Raw genomic sequence first — 17260 nt, 5'->3', positions numbered from 1 at the left:
ATATTATATATGCCAAGTGTTCTTTTAATTGCTTGTTATATATGAACTCATTTAGTCATTATAGCAATACGATAAAAGCAGTTTTTTCTTTAGTTTTCACTGAGAGAAAACTGAAGCACAAAGAAGCACCATGGTTGGCCTGTGGTGAAGCTACTTGTAAGTGTTACAACTGGGATTTGGAGGCAGAGAGTCTGAGTCTTGAGGCCACTTTTTTAGCTACCATGTTCTAGTGCATCAAGCATCCCTGCCTGCCATCAAAGGGAGTGTGCTGCATTTCCAGGATCCAGCCGCACTTCTGCAGCCAGACTCTGTTGTTCAGGCCCCCAACCTACAATTTGCCTTATTTCTCAGGTCTTCAATTATGTTCTCCTCTGCCTCTGACTCACTCAAAAGCATTACTGCTATTAGAAACAAACACCCTTAGAAAGAGCCATCTTATATTTCCCCTCCTGCTCTTGCACCCAACCCATCTCCCATCTTCACTGCTTGCAACTCTGAGCTCAATGACTGAGGCCTTCTTCTGTGTCTGGACCACTGGACTTGGTCATTAATCCTGGTGTCCTTAATGTTTAGACAGTGGTTTCCCCAAAGGACTCTAACCTAGACTATTCTGAATTGCTGTGTCTTTGCTGCTGTGAGAAAGCAGCTCTAACCCATTTTTCATACAACCCCATCCCACTGACCCTCAACATCGGGTCTTTTTGAATGAAGGTTGTTATGCCCTTGGCTCCTTCATCCTGTCTATTTTTTCTGAGTTCTCGCAAGTGAGTCATAATGCTCAACTCCTAGGAGTCAAGGTCTATGATCTGCAGACCTAATGAAATGACAACAAATGTATTGTTGTTTGGAAGCAGGTTTATTTATTATATACTTGCAATTGAATATAAGATACAGACATATATATGTGGTATGTATTTCTAGAAATGCACATAACATATATTTGCCTATTGTTTAATGTTTTTTCCAGATATTTATTATAGAAGAGCATGGAGGGATACCTATTTATTCTTCATTATCAGAACAAGTAAAGGCATTTTTTAGATAGGAAATTAACAGATCATCTGCTTCTATAACTTTATTAGCTACATTAAATAGGCAGTGAACAATAATTTAAAAACTCACCATTATATAAAATAATAAATAACAAAGTAAAAGTTAATGTTATAAAAATAAACTGATAGTAAGGAAAATCTAAATGGGCATGATCCCATTTTAGAAGACCAAATGATTAATAGGGTTGTCATGTTATAATAGACAATTGTCTAATTATTTCTGTGTTTTTATTTAGTGGGTAGCAGAAGTTGTTCAGAAGAACAGAAATATGTAGAAAACATCTCTAAATTTTTGGCAATTTGAAATAGCAATTCTGAGGCACACAGCTCATCTACAAAAATCTTTTGCAGAAGCAGCATGCTTAGTTTTAGGGTGAGGAAAATCTGCCAAAAAATAAAATGCACTTGGTTATTTTATGCATAATAAGGAAAAGAAAAGGATGATCTGCCACAAACTGTGGGCCTCCATGACCAGTTCTCCCTGTCATAACACCTCCTGTGCCAGCGGCTGCTTCAGTGCCCTCCTCATTCACATCCACCATGGCTTGGTGGAACACTTCAGAAAGAAACAGATCATTCCTCTCCGACATCCCTGAGAAATTGGCCCGTCCCTTGTTGAAGGCGTCCTCCATGCCCATGCTTCTCAGAATGGATCTGAGTTCATAATGCTCTTCTAATTTGAACTGGGGTATGTATACCTCAACATCATCTTCAGCCATTTTGTCTTTGCTGGTCCACTTGTTGAGTTTGTCATAGTTTATTTCACTTTCCAGCTGCAAAGCAAAACAAAACAAAACAAACAAAAGAAAATACAGCAAGTATTAGAAAAGAAGGAAAACAACTTTAAGTCTAATATTAAAAATCAGTGATTTTACTATATTGTGGGTGATATAGAAAGTTAACAGATTGGTCAGATTTTTACAAGAAGGTAACACGTATGACATAGTTAAGGCTTTGAATGAAATGTAGAGGCATGGCATATTTACTATCAACTGTTTCATATATTTCCATGAGAAATTACCACACCATTTGTAAGGAGTATATATTCATCTCACGAAAGGTAGGTATAGCCCCAGAAACTTAAATATCTGAATGTCTTACCAGCTCCAAGCCAGTGGACACATCAGCAATTTCATCTGGAAGCAACAAGAACATGCTAACATTTCCAGCATATGGGAGTTCTAGAATCTGAGCCTTTAGGTCTTCTATGTATCCAATGTTTAGCTTTTCACGCAAGTACATCATCTGTACAGGTGTGCGCTGAGCCTGATATTATTAAAAGGTAAAATATGGAAGTCGATTATAAGATATCAAGAGATTTACAACTAGACATAAAGGAGGATTGGTTCTACTTTAGTGTTGGATAAATGTGATTTTTTTAAACCAACAAAATAAATTATTTGTACATCCTTACAGTGGGTACTCTGATGTTATTAGCTTGTTCAACTTTATAACCATTATTTAGTAAGATGGACAACAATGGTAATGACAACCATAATTCTAAAACACTTGTTTAGTTCGTACTATGGGCCAGGAACCGTGCCATGTCTCAATATTTACAGCCCTTTGAAATAAGTGGTAGCGCCAACGTTGGAGTCTGGGTATGTATAATTAAAAAGCCACGTTCTTCCCCTCTACCTATACTGTTTCTAAAAAGTCAGTCAACTGTCCAACATGCATAACTTCTAACTAGCAAGTCTCTAATGAGCGGTCTCTAATTTTTCTGTCTATATCTTGTCAAAAGCCCTAAAATATATGCTAGGAAGATGTATTTTGTTGTCTCATACCGAGTTTACACGGAAAGGATAAAGCCCATTTAGTTTCTTCTCAAATGGAGTTTTCCACTTTCCTTTGAAGTAGACAGCATTCACAAGGACCATCCTGGTATCCCCATCTACAGAACCTTCAGGTAACAAGTTTGAGATTTTGCCTACAGAAAACATAACATATATTTAGGTTTCATAATCAAGAACTGTGAAATTACTTACTGAATCTTCTGAGTAGCCATCAAACTAAATTCGTCAAATTGCAGAGATGTTAATCTTCAAGCTAAAGTTTTTTAGATTTATTTAAAGCAAAATTAAAATTGAAACAAATTTCCCCAAAGCTTGCAAAATCCAAGAAAAAATGAAGAAATAATGCATTTAAAATTTAGACCTCCTATCAAGTTTGGAATGGAGATTTTCACTCCCTTTTATATTCTTTTCTCAAAGCTTGGCAGTTGAAAGTTATTCAAATCAGAAGGAAGTGAAAGAGAGGCTCTTAGGGAATATAATAGTGCCTTTCCAAAATATATCATGTACTGCTAGATCTGGTCTAGATAGTCTGAGGATCTGACTTACTCATTTATTCAAAAACATTTTTAAAATAATATACTAGACCTAAATTAAGAGTAGTGCAGATACAAGAGATGAGAAAGGAAGAATTATCCTGGATGAGCCTAGAACACTGGGGGAGACATTCAAAATCAGTTGTGAAACCCTGTGTGATAACTTCTGTAATTGAGCTAAATAATATATTGAGTACTATGATCATACAGAGAAGGGAGTGAAGGAGTAAGCCCGAGAAGATTGACAGAAACAATGACAACTGAGTGTGGTCATTAAAAAAAATGAAATTGGTTTAAGAAGCAGTTTGTTTATAGTTAGTACTTGCTCTGCAGTATTCCAAGCATCAAAATATATTATTTTGATACTCTATTAGGTGGGTTTTATTAGTGTCATTTTATGCAAAAGGACACCACCAGGTTAGCAGTCTTCCCAACGTTACAATGCTGGTAAGCTTGTAAAAATTCTGCCTCCACAGTCAAAACTACTGACAAATACAAGACTCTTAACAAATTAATAGGTCAATGTGGTTTTGAAGTAGGAGGTGGGACCTGACTCTGGAGGCAGGTTTTAGACACCAGGCCAAATTGAGGGCTAGCTAAAACGGGGACCAGGGACAGGGTGGAAGCAGTGTACCATGTCAGTTTACCATTGTGATGGCAACACCTTGGAGTTACCACCTCTTTCTGTGGCAATGACCTGATGACCCAAAAGTTATTCCCCGTTCCCTAGAAATTTCTGTGTAAACTACCCCTTAATCTACATGTAATTAAAAGCAGGTATAAATATGACCCCACTGTGCCTCTCAGCACAGTGCCTGGGGTAGCCCTGCTCTGCAGGAGGAATCATGGAGCTGTAATAATGCCACTTCAATAAAGCTGTTTTCTTCTACCCTACCTCCAGCTCACCCTTGAATACTTTCCTGGGTGAAGCCAAGAACTCTTGAAGGCTAAGCCCCACTTTGGAGCTTGCCTGCCTTGCATCAGTTTCATCTTCAATGTATTCATTTAATATATACATTCAATATATTTCCCAAGCTATTAAAATTTTTGGTTAGTATTGGGGTATAGTAATGTTGTGATGTATATGATAAAACTAGAATTTGATCATAACATGATGAAACAGACAATTCTCTCCAATTCTTACAAAAGCTGGTAAAACAATCTGCCAAAATAGCTGCTTGGCATTTTGGCAAAATAACTGATTGACTTACAGCCATTTAGCACAATGTCTAAAGAGAAAAACAATTCATGCCGTTCTTTAAAGAAGGCAAAACTTCCATGTGTCTCTTTAATTTTGCTCTCCATTTTTACTTGAACTTTTGATTTAAATCATCTTTCTCTGCTTCCTTTGTGTCAGTGGTCTGTCAATATTTTAGAACAGTATTTCACAAATCCACAATGAAAATGAAGAACTAAAAGGAAATCAATTATTTTCAGATAAACAAATAAATATATATTTTTTGAAATCCCATAGAACTTAGTTTATGTGCATTTTCCACTGTGGTAACTAATAAAGCAAGACACCAAACTATTTCTTGAAACAATGTCTTAAACATAAGAGTTAAATGAAAATCCTTAAAAAAATAAGTTATAAAAATTTTAAACATCCGATTGAGGAATTCTGGAGTTAGACTAAGGATCAGAAGAAGAAGCAACCCTGGCTTTACTGCTACCAGTGGGATCTTAGGGGAGCCAGCTAATCCCCTGGGAACATGGTGCTCCAACCACAAATTGGTAAGATGGATAGGAGCTCTCTTAGGACATTTTCAATCCTAACAGATCATAAATGAACGAAATACTTACACAATTCTGAATTCATAATCATCTCTATTTCTTAGAAATACATTTATATGTTATTATTCAGCAATTGTTTACTTAAGGCCTACAACTCTTCCTGGAAATTCAGAAGAATGAAGGATTTTCACTGTCAGCAAAAAACTGTGCAAATTTTTGTGGGGGCATAGGATAAGTGTGACATACTGGCCCTACCCAAAAATAATTAGAGCCTGAGAGGAAAAGCAAAGCAAACTAACAAAAATCAGTTCCATAATTGTTTAAGGCCATATATGGCTAACACTAACATGACTTGTGAAGCTGAAAAAGCAGATGAGGAGATGAGAAGAAGAAAAGATCAGGAAGTAATTGGGAGTCACTTCCAGGAAAGAGTAAGACTTTGGCTGCAATTTAAACTGCAACTTAAATCCTGTAGTTGAGGCATCCTCAGAAACAAAGTCTAGAGGCAGCAACGAGTGTTTAAGGAGCTCCAAGGGCCAGTGGTAGCCAAGCACAGTCAACTGGATTACTGAGAACTCAGAAGTCAAGGTAAAGAATGAGACCTTCTCCTGAGGACAGTAGGAGGTCACTGACAGTTTTTAGTGTGGGAATAGCATAATAAGTGTATTGCATCACCTCTTTAATTTCACCTCCCTCCCTTGGCCTTCCACACTGCAGTCAGACCAGACTCTATTCGTCTCCTTAGGGTTACCTCTGGACCTTTGCATATTCTGTGCACTCTGTCTGGAAATCTCCCCCTAGGCGCACAGCCTCCACCTGGCCAGCTCCAGCCTGTCTTCCCAATTACAATTTAATCATTTTTAAATCCAGTCAGATGCCTTTCCTGTGTACTCCCACATAGTGCCTGTACTTCTCAATGAAAGCACTGACTACTACTCTATAGCAATTGCCAACATGACTGAATCCCTCCTCTATAGGTTCTATGGTGGCAGGATTTACCATTTTTATCTTTATCTCCACATATAGTTTCTGGAACATGGTGTGTGGTGGATAAATATTTGCTGACTAAGTGAATGAACTTAATTGAACTTAATGAATGAATGAATTTAATGAATAAATGACTTAATAAACTAAATTACAATGAATAAATGATTCAATTAAATAATTTATTCATTGTAAAACATACAAAGGGAGGCAGGAGCCTGTGAAACAATTAAAAGCATGAGTTAAAATGGTAGACGTGACTTAGATAATCAAGGAGGGATGAAGCAGAGACCAAAAAAACTTGACGATGGATTGGCTTTGAATGGTGAAAGAGAAGAAAGAGTGAAAATAATTTTATGATTCTTCCCTCCTCCACTGCCTGTATTCTTTATAGCTCACATCATTTACTAAGCTCAGGGTCAAGCCTTGTTTTCTTTTTGTCCACAGTAGGCATAGACTCACAATTATTTCAATGCTGCTATTTCCTATTTTGAAAGCTTCTGCCTCCTTTCATATTCTATCCTCAAGCAATATCCAAAATCAAATATTTAAGTACTAAACATATGTCTTCTATTAGTAGGCCTCAATTATTTCTTCTCAGTTAAAACACCACTGAGCTAATCAGGAATAAATTTGCATCCACCAAAGTAACTGAAGTTGGACAAATTGTAAAGGGGTGAGGGCTAACTAAGTTCATGGATGGAAAAAGATAGATCAGAGTTTTCTAACTGGAAAGAAGTAAATAAAATATTTTCTTGGATTTACCTTTGGTTTGAGTCTTGACCCAGGAATTAATCTTTTTTCTAGCTTCTTCTGCACATTCTAGGAAGTCTACTGCCTGGGGTTCTGAGGAGTAATATTTCTGACAGAGTCGAATATATTCCTTTAAAGCAAGAAAATGACAAAGGTTACATAAAATACATACCAAACAAGCCATGGCATAATGGTGAATTATGGTCTTCTCATTGAAATTAGGAGACCTGGGGTAGGGTGGGAGTGGAGGTTGGCTATGGAAGGCAGGTGCTGAAGGGGGAAAGAGTGCAGACCCCTTTGTCCACGCTTACGCCCCAACTCTATCCACCCTCTTGCACTCCTTGCATTATAGAGACAGAATAAAAGGAAAGAGGTTTGACTTGGGGGATAGTGTCTCTGGAAAACAGTTGCATTTGTTTTCCTGATTTATGACTCTGAGATTGGGACATTTGCAACGGGAAGAGGAGGAAGCCCCAGAGGGTACAGGAAGGGCAGCTGTTATGCAAGGCCAGCCCTAGGGAGCTGGTGTGGAATTCCAACTCTGCTTTTATGAACTGTAGAATTGTAGAGAATTGCTTTGAAAGTGACTTCATTACTTGTTTGGGATCCAGCCATTTCAATTACAGGTTTCACTTACTTCCCGGAAGCTCGCAGACTTCTCACCAAACAGCTTATTGACACTTTCCAGTAAATAATCCCCTGTGGATGCATTGATTGCAGAGCTGAGAGAGCGGAAGGATGAATGGATTTTATCTGCAGCTTGTGCCTTGAAAAGAAAGAAGGAATTCTCTCTATATAACACAGGACTACTAAACAAGATAGTTCTTAAGCCACGGTAATAGTTTTTGAATACGATCATGAAATGCTATATTAATACATACTTTATTTTTGGTACATTAGAGGAATCTTTGAGAAAATTATTTCGATAAGGATGTGGTACATTAAAACTAATAAGGTGAATTTAAATTTCTTTCCAATTTTGCTGTGTCTATGGATTGGATTTAACCAGGTGACCAACAGCCTAGAAGAAAGGCCCCTTCTCAGTTTCCGAAACTTCAAAGTCTCTAAGGACTTTTTGTTATATTTATAAGATGGATAAGTTCTGGGGATCTAATGTACAGTATAATGACTATAGTTAATAAGATTGTGTTCATTAATAGTTATAGTTAATAAAACTGCTTACTTGAAATTTGTGAAGAATATGTTTTTTAAGTGTCCTCACTATACATACACACATACATACAAATGGTAGGTAATTGTAGTGATGGATGTGTTCATTAATTTGACTGTAATCATTTCACAATGTATAGGTATAGCAAGTCATCACACTGTACATCTTGAACATGTACAATTTTTATTTGTCCATTATACCTCAGTAAAGCTGGCAGGGAGGAAATGTTGCCTTAGTAATGATCTTACAAAGTTCATATAGCTTCTCTAGATATCTATTTTATGGGGCAAACTATGCAGTGGAAAACATGGGTTTTAGAAAACCACAAAAGTGAACAGTTATTTCAGTTCTCAAACTGAAGTTTGTAAGCACCATGTCAGACACAGGGCTTGGTCACAGCAGCAGCCTGTCCTAGGGCAGGGGACAGAGCCCTCCCGATGGACTGCCAGGTACCGCAGAACACCTGGCGGAATCTCCACATGTTCAGGGTCCTGTCCACCTCCTCTAGCCCATAATTCCCTGGGCAATGGGTAGAAGGAGTGTCAGAGTGTCCAGGAAGAGAGCTTTGGGAGATACCTCTTCATAATCTACCTCAGAAGCATGACTGTGGAAGTTGGTTGCCAACAGGAGCAGTCTATACTCAGTTTTTATAATTTAACTGGATAGCTGACATTTAAGGAAATGGAGTGTTGAGGAAAGGTATTACTCCCCGAGATAGCTGATTGATTAATAGATAAGATAGACAGATGACAGGGAAGATAGATGATAAATAGATGATACATAAAATAGATATATAGATAGATAGGATTGATAGATGTATGATAGGCAAGATAGATGAGAGAGATCAATGATAGATGATAGATTAGATAGACAGAAGGAAAGATACCTGAAGGTCAGTGATTTCTCATGCAGTCATTGGGCCCAGCCTTCTGCCATTTCTCAATCAATTGTCAGTCCCTACCCTCTCTCCTCTGGAAATCCTTATCCATACACGTGTCTTCTAGGAGTCTCTACTGTGGATTTATAATAAATTACACATACCTCACCAATGACAGAGAGGCATGAGAGAATTTAGAAGTAAATAGGCTTGGCCTAAAACTCATGAAGTCTAGATTCTGTCCTGGCTCGTCTCTCGTTATGGGTATCACCCTAGGACATGTTTTTCTTAATGACTCTGAGTCTTAGTTTTCTTTCTGTGAAAGGGGGAGGGTATATTCGCTTCCTTCCCAGTCTAACACTGTGGCTTTAAGACAGGAAGATTGCAAAAATAAACCACAAAAGAAATTTGTACCAGTAAGTCAGATACCTGCAAAATCGCATCAGGATAAGTACCCTTCTGGATCTGCTGCATGAACCCACAGCTGGTAAAGTTCTCTGGAGTCATGGGGGTAACTGCATTGGCTCCCACTTCATTAAACTGAAGCACCTGCAATCAGAATTAGAGAAAATGGTTACTCTTGCCCACGGATTTACTGAACTTTTAAAACAGATGGCTATCAGTTGGCTCTAAAATGGTCCTAGATCTTTTCCCTGCCCTTATACTTGGGGAACAACCATAGATACTCAATACGCTTTCTGTGTAATATAAAAGTATCAGCCAACCTAAATTTCCCTTATAGAAAACAGCATGAGGTGTTTTAGATTAATTTATATCCTGGCCATTTTGGAAAACAAATTGTTATTATGAAATGATTTAAAACCTCTTCCCCAAATTATCTAAATTATATCCAACCAATAAATGGCCTTGAAAAAAAATGCCAGTATTTTAAAGAAAGTCATAAGATTAACTCAGAACCTTGTGCGTCTCTCTCTTTTCAGTGGCCTTATACACAAAATACTTTCAATCTGTCAAAAACTACAAGCCAGAGTCAGCTAAGGCATAAAACAGGTCATGCAATATTAACGGAGTTCACCTAAAATATTTACACATACCATATTCATACACAGAGAAATTAATGTACATGTGAGGGACAAGTTGGTCTGATGACACTGTGAATCTCTTCGTATAGTAAGTAGGCAGTTTTGGCTGACACGGGGAAGCTGGCAGCAAGGACTGTCCCCTCTGAAGCTTCCTCAGATCCCTTTCCCACAACACTGCTGCCTGCCCACCTTGGTCTGCCAGTCTTAATACCTGCAAGCTGGCCCTGCCTCCCAGCCACCCACCCCATCCCACCTCCTTGGGAACCCTTGGTCCTGCAGCACCTCCCTATGGGGTCCCTGAGGAGAAGCTGATCTGGTAAGTGGCTTGATGGTTGGGGTTCTGCTAATGAAGTTAATTAAGGCAGCCTTGTCCAGCAAGTTGGTGAATTTCTGGGCTAGAAGGAGAGGCGTTAGGGTTTGTGAAGTCTTTTTCTGCTCTTTGAGTCATACATCGTAAGTCCTGCCTAGTACTCTCTGAAAAGAAGTGGTGCAACTCCACCCTCACGTAAAAGAAGAAGATTTCCTATGACAGCTTGGCTGGTTTTCCTCTCATCTAAGGAAATTGACCCTTAAATCAGGGTTCTTTGGGCTAGCACTAAAGCCTTCCTGAATCAGTGTTAAAGTCACTCAGGGTGATGTCCCTGCAAAAGTGGGACTGTGAGCTGCCCCTAGTCCACACAAAGGCCACAGAGAAAATAGTGAGGCAGTTTGGCCTGGATGGGTCTGTTGCCTCACTATAAGGAAAAGAGCTTGTATCCTAATTCCCACAGACCTATGCCGTCCAGGAGCTTATGTCTTTTATGTATTCTTTTCTTTCACTACAAATGTACCACTTTTAACAGCTACAGCAGTTCTCAACTGTGTGGTCTCTTCTTGCCCCGATTCCCTCATCTGTAAAATGAGTACGGTAATCATCCTACCTACCTCATAATATTTTGTCTTATGTGAGTAAATTTATAAGACGTTCTTAGAAAGATGCCTGGCTAAGACACTAATAAGTATTGGTTGTTATTACAGCGGCTGCTACTAAGTGCCTTACATAGTACCTCTAATCTTCACAACTGTCTTGCGTGCTACACATTTTTATTCCCATTTTGTAGATGAGAAAACTGAGATGCAAATGGTTTCAATGTCCTCACACACACGTAGTAAGGAACAAAGCCATGACTCAAACACAGATATGTCTGTCCCCAAAGTCTGTGCTTCTTTCTCCAAGCCAATAAATGTCTTTTTCTTTTTATTTGGGAAGCAATCATATTAACATTTGAATTTCAAAATGTACACATGCAACAGAGTTGTCAAAAGACTATATAGAGAGAGTCTCAAAAAAAAAAAGACTATATAGAATCCTCGCATAGTCCCAAAGGCTTAAAGCACTTCTTAGACACAGAAAAGCTGTCTTGTGTCCAGAGCGATCAGTTTATTTTCCTCTAGTACCAAAATCAAAATTTTTACTTTAACAACCCAGAGCACTTCATTTAGCATTTGCTCCCAAAATATATTGCTACTGATTCCTTTACATTTAAAAAACAAAAAAAACCTAGGCCGGGTGCACTGGCTCACGCCTATAATCCCAGCACTTTGGGAGGCCGAGGCAGGTGGATCACAAGGTCAGGAGTTTGAGACCAGCCTGGCCAAAATGGTGAAACCCCATCTCTACTAATACAAAAATTAGATGGGCATCGTGGCAGGCGCCTGTAATCCCAGCTACTCAGGAGGCTGAGGCAGGAGAATGGCTTGAACCCGGGAGTTGGAGGTTGTAGTGAGCCAAGATCGCGCCACTGCACTACAGCCTGGGTGATAGGGCGAGATTCCATCTCAAAAAAAAGAAAGGAAAAAAGAAAAAAACCTAAGACCTGATGTTTCTAAAGTTTTTATGCCAATTTACTATCTTTATTCTTTCAAGGCAAAAAATAAAAAATAATGGGGAAAGAATATTGCAAAAGACTACTTGTGTCAGGGAGTTGAGCAATTGAGTTTTGTTGTAAGTCTCAATGTTTAAACTGTCACAAACACAGAGATTGATTCACCCATCCCTTGTCTTCCTGCAGCAATATTGGCCAATGCTCTCTCTGTGAAACTTCAAACTTCAAATGAGGCCCACCTTACATGGGTCACCATGTGCATGGAAAGAATGTATTTACACTCAGGTACATTCTCGTAGGAAACTGGAAACCAGCCGGCGGCATCTTGGTGTGACTGCATGCACAATGCATGCTTGTCCTTAAAGCATTTAATGTTAATGTTTGTGTGTGTGAATGAAAAGGAATTTTAATGATATCATGGCCACATCGAGGTCACTAACCTTGGAAGTAACATGATCACAAGAATTTTGTATGTGCTGAGTGACTGTTACAGTAATGATTGCAGTGTACAATTGAAGTAATCCAGCATAATTTCAAGGGCCCAGACTCCATGGAAAGAGTTTCCTGACTGAGTCCGCATCCATTCACCAAGGAAGGCAGGCAGTGGCCTTGCAGAAATCCCTCACAATGATGTTGTGCATCCCATCCACCTTGGTTTTCAGGGCTGGCCATAATAATGCCAGGTCTCATTCTGCTACCGTGACCTCACAGGCATGATCTTCTGCAGCTACAACACTATCCATGCATCCTGTGGGTATAGTGAGCACCACCCTGGTATGTTTTTTTTTTTTCCCTTTGTGATACTCTCTTAACATTATTAGAAGGAATTCTTCATAGGAATAGGGAACAAACACCACAGTGGCACAGTAATGGGAAGGAGCCCAGGCTAGGAGTTAGGAGACAGTGGGGGCTTCTCTGACACCACCAGGGCTCTCATCTGTAAAATGATATCTGTCTTAAAACTGAATGAGATAATGGGTACAAAACACTAACTTTGAAAAATAAGAATATTATATTATTAAAATATAAGATGTGGTCACTCATAACTGTTTCCAGCCTTGCAGGCTATTCAACTCCCATACGCCTTCAACAGCTACAGTTGAGGGATTCGGGGGCTTGGCTGTCTTATAGATTTGAATCTAAGGAATTTGTGTTGTAAGGATCAGTGCTTCATTACCTGTGATGATTGCTGACCTCCTGAGTTAAAATGTCTTTAGCATAAAACAAGAGCAGTTCTCCAATTCCATTCAGGAACTACTCGGCCCAAATGTGGAGCTTCAGCTCAAACTCACCTTGGCCATCTGGTCTTCGGTGCTGCCCCTGGAGCCCATGTAGACCATGGCCATGGTGGACGAGATGCTCCATGGGGAGAGGAAGAGGTTCTGGGTGGGACTTGCTTTTGCCAGATGCTTGAATAAATTGAGGGCAAAGAGTGTGTTTGCCACACAAAGATCCTCCATTGTTTCAATCTAGAAGCAAAGAGAGGAAGAAAAAAACAGCTCTGAAACATAAGGTAACATTTTGGGTGAGGTCAGCACAGTAGGACAGGCTGCATTCTGTGTAGGGACAGATTCCCTGTCTGTTCATCCTCATGGAACAACATGAGGCAGGTCAGGGACAGCTTCATGGACATACCACCTGTGCAGCCGTAAAAAGCCCCTTGTTTAGCCAAATGCCCTCCTATCGCCATCTTGAAATTCTTGATAATTTTAAACAAAAGGCCCACATTTTCATTGTGCACCAGACCCTGTAGATTACATAGCCAGTCCTGAGATACATGAAGTGTTTTGTATGATGAGCAGTGACATTTTGTGGCATTCCATAGAATAACAATGACAATATATAGGGACAGGAGTAGGAATTGAAGCCAGATAGGCAGACCCTAGGATCATGCTCTCAACTTCTATGCTGCCCCCACAAGCACAACGCACATATCCACACCACACACACTGCCACACAGGAAGATATACACATATTGAAATATATGCCACCTGCATACATACCTTGTTGCATCTGGTAAGACGGTCAATCTTCTTTCTGCTTTCCTGCTTCTAAAGTGACTTTGACTCATTGTTTGAAGGTTTGGACTTTCACCCAGTCCCTATCCCAGAACCCCTTCCCTATATGCACCACACATACCACAGCCTTACTAAAAAAGACTTCCTATACTGGAGAGTTCATTACTGGGAGGACTAGAAGACCCCCTTCTTCTGCCACCCCACCAGGTAGAAAGTCAATGCCAGGCAAGACTGCAGGGATAATCCTTAATCCCAGGCCTATGAAACTCATGTATACACCAAGGTATGAACCATCTGAGACCTTCCCTGACCTCAGGCTCTGCAGGCTACTGAATGCATGCTCACACCCAAGGTGTGTGTGTTTTTTGGTCCTGACCAATGATTGTCTTTCCAGCTGTATGTTTTGCTTTCATCATAGCTTGCAACATACCCGATAATTATCAAAATATATAAATATAACAAACAATGCTGATACTGATCATCCCTCAGGAAACTTTCTTATGACAGTGCCTTCCCAGAACTGGGGAGGGGCTGGAAGTACCCAGGAGGAAGCATGTCCTCTGGCTCTGGTCTTGGCTGTGTACACCTGTGGTCTCACACAGCATTGCTCTCCAACAAGGACCATTGGTCGCTTCTTTCTTGTGTGAACCCTTGATTCATGAACTCTTTTTTTTTTTAAGAAAGTGATTGGAATTTATTTGTATTAAAATGTCTCATTTGGAATACAACCAGACTATTTTATCAAGACAAAAATAGTAAATTAAATAAAACGTATCCCTAAAACTCTCTCACCTCCTCTCCTCGTTTAATCTTTGCAGAATCTGTATGAGGTAGAGGTGATTCTCCCTATTTTATAGATTATATCCTGATGCTCAGAAACATTAAGTAACTTGTATAAGGTCACACAGCTGGTAGGTAGTGGAGCAGGGATTCAAGCCCAGGTCTGTCTAAGGAAGCCCACTCTTTCCAATGTTCCACATTGCTTCACTCGGTGGTGCATAGCTTCACTATGAAGTGTAAGAGCTTAAGCAAGTTGTAGTGCAAGAAATGCTAGAAAGAGGAAGTCAAAAGAAAAAAGTAGTAAACCTGTAATTCTACTAGAAGGCTTATTAGGAAGTAAAAAAAAAAGTCACTTTTTTTTTTCTCTTGCTTCATCATAGATACTAGATTACATTGGATGGCTCAAAAATTTGTTCCTCTTAAAATTGTCTTCATAATTAAATAGATTTATTGTACAGATTTTTAAAATTAATTATCTCAATATCTTTTGGAAACAAACTATTAATAACACAAATAAAATATTTCTCGATCCCCATGTGAGAAAAGTAAATAAGAGATCAGAGCCACAAACGTAAATTTAGACTTCTCCCATACCTAAATACGTGATTCTTTGTAACAATTCATACCGGATTCTTTGTAACAATCCACATAGTAACTTTGATAGTAAAAATATTTAACTCTAAAGACAAACTATCAGAAAGTTCTGTTAATATTAAGTTAGAATTTAAGGTAACTTGATAAAGAAAAAAATTAATAAGAACAGAAGCAAATTTTCCTGGATGCATTTACTTCTTTCAAAAAAAATAGTTTCAATTATATTTTTAAATAAGGTGTAATTAATTACATTTAATGTAAAAATAATATTTGATGTCTGTATGGCAGTCACCAAATTCCTTCAGCTCCCTTTTCAATTTGCATAATTACCTGTCCAGTAAGGCTTAGTAATTTCTGTAATATGAATGAAAATATGAAAATAGAGATTGCACAGCTGGTCCATTTCAGAAGCCTAGACTGGATCACAGACTTCTGATTCCAAGTCTAATACTTTCCTACAAACTTTTCAAATAAGGTCTGAGAGTTTCATAATTTTAGAAATCTATGAAGGCACCCATATGCAGTGTTTCCTGACTCTCAGATAAGGCCATACTTTATGTTTGAATGAAAATCTTTCAAAACAAGGCAAAATTGAAGTCACGGGGTATTGTGAAATACCACAGCCTCCTGGAACAGGTATACCTGTTGTGAATTTTTTAACTTTATAGTAATTTATATGATCTCATTAACTTCCAAATAGTATGCTCTTAATTAAGGTTTAATAGTATTACTGGGATGAATTAATGGGAGTAATATGCAGGGTTGGGCTTCCTGGTGGTGCTTGTGTTGGTTCCTGCAACACAAGTTGACAAATGCACCACTGAAACTTGGCACAGGGAAGGAAGAATTTGGGAGGAGTCACCAGGCACACGGCCATTGTCTCTCACCCTATTGGCCCTGGATGTTAGATTGCAGTTTGCTGTAGCATTTAAAACAAATTTTGTTTACAATTAGACAGTGGAAATATTTTGAAATTGACCACAAAAATTAATGAGAACTAAGAGAAAACAACAGTTTCAAGGGAATATCTCATCAAATACTGCTACATCTCCCCCAAGAGAATTAAAAGCAATTTCTCCTAGTTGATGGCTTTCATAATGAATAAGTATCTTTTTATGCGATATTAAGTTATTTACTGAACCATACTTCAGTCAACCCTGCAACTACTTTGGCTGATTATTCTCTTTCACTAAATTGACCCATTATTGAACTAAACTCAATAAACATATTGTTGTACTAGATTGACCCAGCCCAAATTGCTACTTAATTTTTGCAGTTCCTGCTTTTTCATTTAAGGTGCAAATGAAGTCTTCTTTTCCTATTATTTATATACAATGTAGGGATTACATTCAATTGCTTAAATGAAAATATTTTAATGTATCTAGTTGTTTCCATCAAATTTAGTGTCAAAACAGTAGCTAGTAGAGAACATATATAATCTAACCTGTTCAATAAAATTGGCATCACAATCTGAATGTACATTTTGTTTTGGTTAATGCTACAAAGGTATTTGTTGGCTTCTGAGATTCAAAATTAAACCTTATAAATTTAATTCAAATCTTGAAATAAAATATTTTCAATTCAACAACAAAACAAGAAAACACCACTTAAATTTTACTCGCCCTCTACAAACACCCCACATCCAAATTTTCAATCTATTAATACCAGCATGAGGGAAGAGAAAACATGAAACCCTATTTCCCACAGACATGGCATGGAAATCATTGAAATACCTGGTTGTTCTCTGGTTATTCTCTGAGTTGCTGTCTGACGGGCAATGCTCCTCTGAGAGTTGTTACAGTTCAGACATGGTAATGACTGGTTTTATACAGCTTTGCCCCTCCCACATGGCATTTTTTTTCTCCCTCTGTCTTTTGATCTGTGTCCTTTGAGTGATTCAACATTTTACTCAGGAAGACATCATTAGAATAGAAATACTTGTTTGTAAAGGCATGGTTTAAGGAATTTTGGGGGAGGATGAGGTCACTCTGAAACTTAAGAATTTGTCAATATCTACACATGCCTGTGAAAATTAGCTAAAATCTGTCAGCCCCAGTTTC

At 38.6% G+C, this 17260-nt stretch overlaps 1 protein-coding gene across 1 annotated transcript; it reads right to left on the bottom strand.

Moving 5' to 3' along the window:
* Window positions 1-837: 837 nt before the first annotated feature.
* Window positions 838-17018, bottom strand: SERPINB2 (serpin family B member 2). Its single transcript, XM_001148726.7, has 8 exons — window positions 16934-17018; window positions 13101-13277; window positions 9330-9449; window positions 7490-7618; window positions 6865-6982; window positions 2840-2982; window positions 2154-2318; window positions 838-1825 (listed from the first exon to the last, which is right to left on the bottom strand). The coding sequence occupies exons 2-8, from the start codon at window positions 13266-13268 to the stop codon at window positions 1421-1423; spliced, it is 1248 nt and encodes a 415-aa protein (XP_001148726.3). The 5' UTR covers window positions 13269-13277; window positions 16934-17018; the 3' UTR covers window positions 838-1420.
* Between the last annotated feature and the right edge of the window lie 242 nt (window positions 17019-17260).

Source organism: Pan troglodytes, chromosome 17 (genome assembly GCF_028858775.2).
Source record: "Pan troglodytes isolate AG18354 chromosome 17, NHGRI_mPanTro3-v2.0_pri, whole genome shotgun sequence".
Classification (NCBI taxonomy): Eukaryota; Metazoa; Chordata; class Mammalia; order Primates; family Hominidae; genus Pan; species Pan troglodytes.
Note: the sequence above shows the minus strand (reverse complement) of the source record. Positions and strands in the feature narration are given on the sequence as shown.

Excerpts from the sequence above, each read along its gene's own strand:
- SERPINB2 (XM_001148726.7), bottom strand. The coding sequence starts at position 13,268 with ATGGAGGATCTTTGTGTGGCAAACACACTCTTTGCCCTCAATTTATTC. Across the intron at positions 7,619-9,329 it reads ATCCTGATGCGATTTTGCAG|GCACAAGCTGCAGATAAAAT; the intron begins GTATCTGACTTA and ends TTTCTTTTCAAG. Across the intron at positions 2,983-6,864 it reads GGTCAAGACTCAAACCAAAG|GCAAAATCTCAAACTTGTTA; the intron begins GTAAATCCAAGA and ends TGTTTTCTGTAG.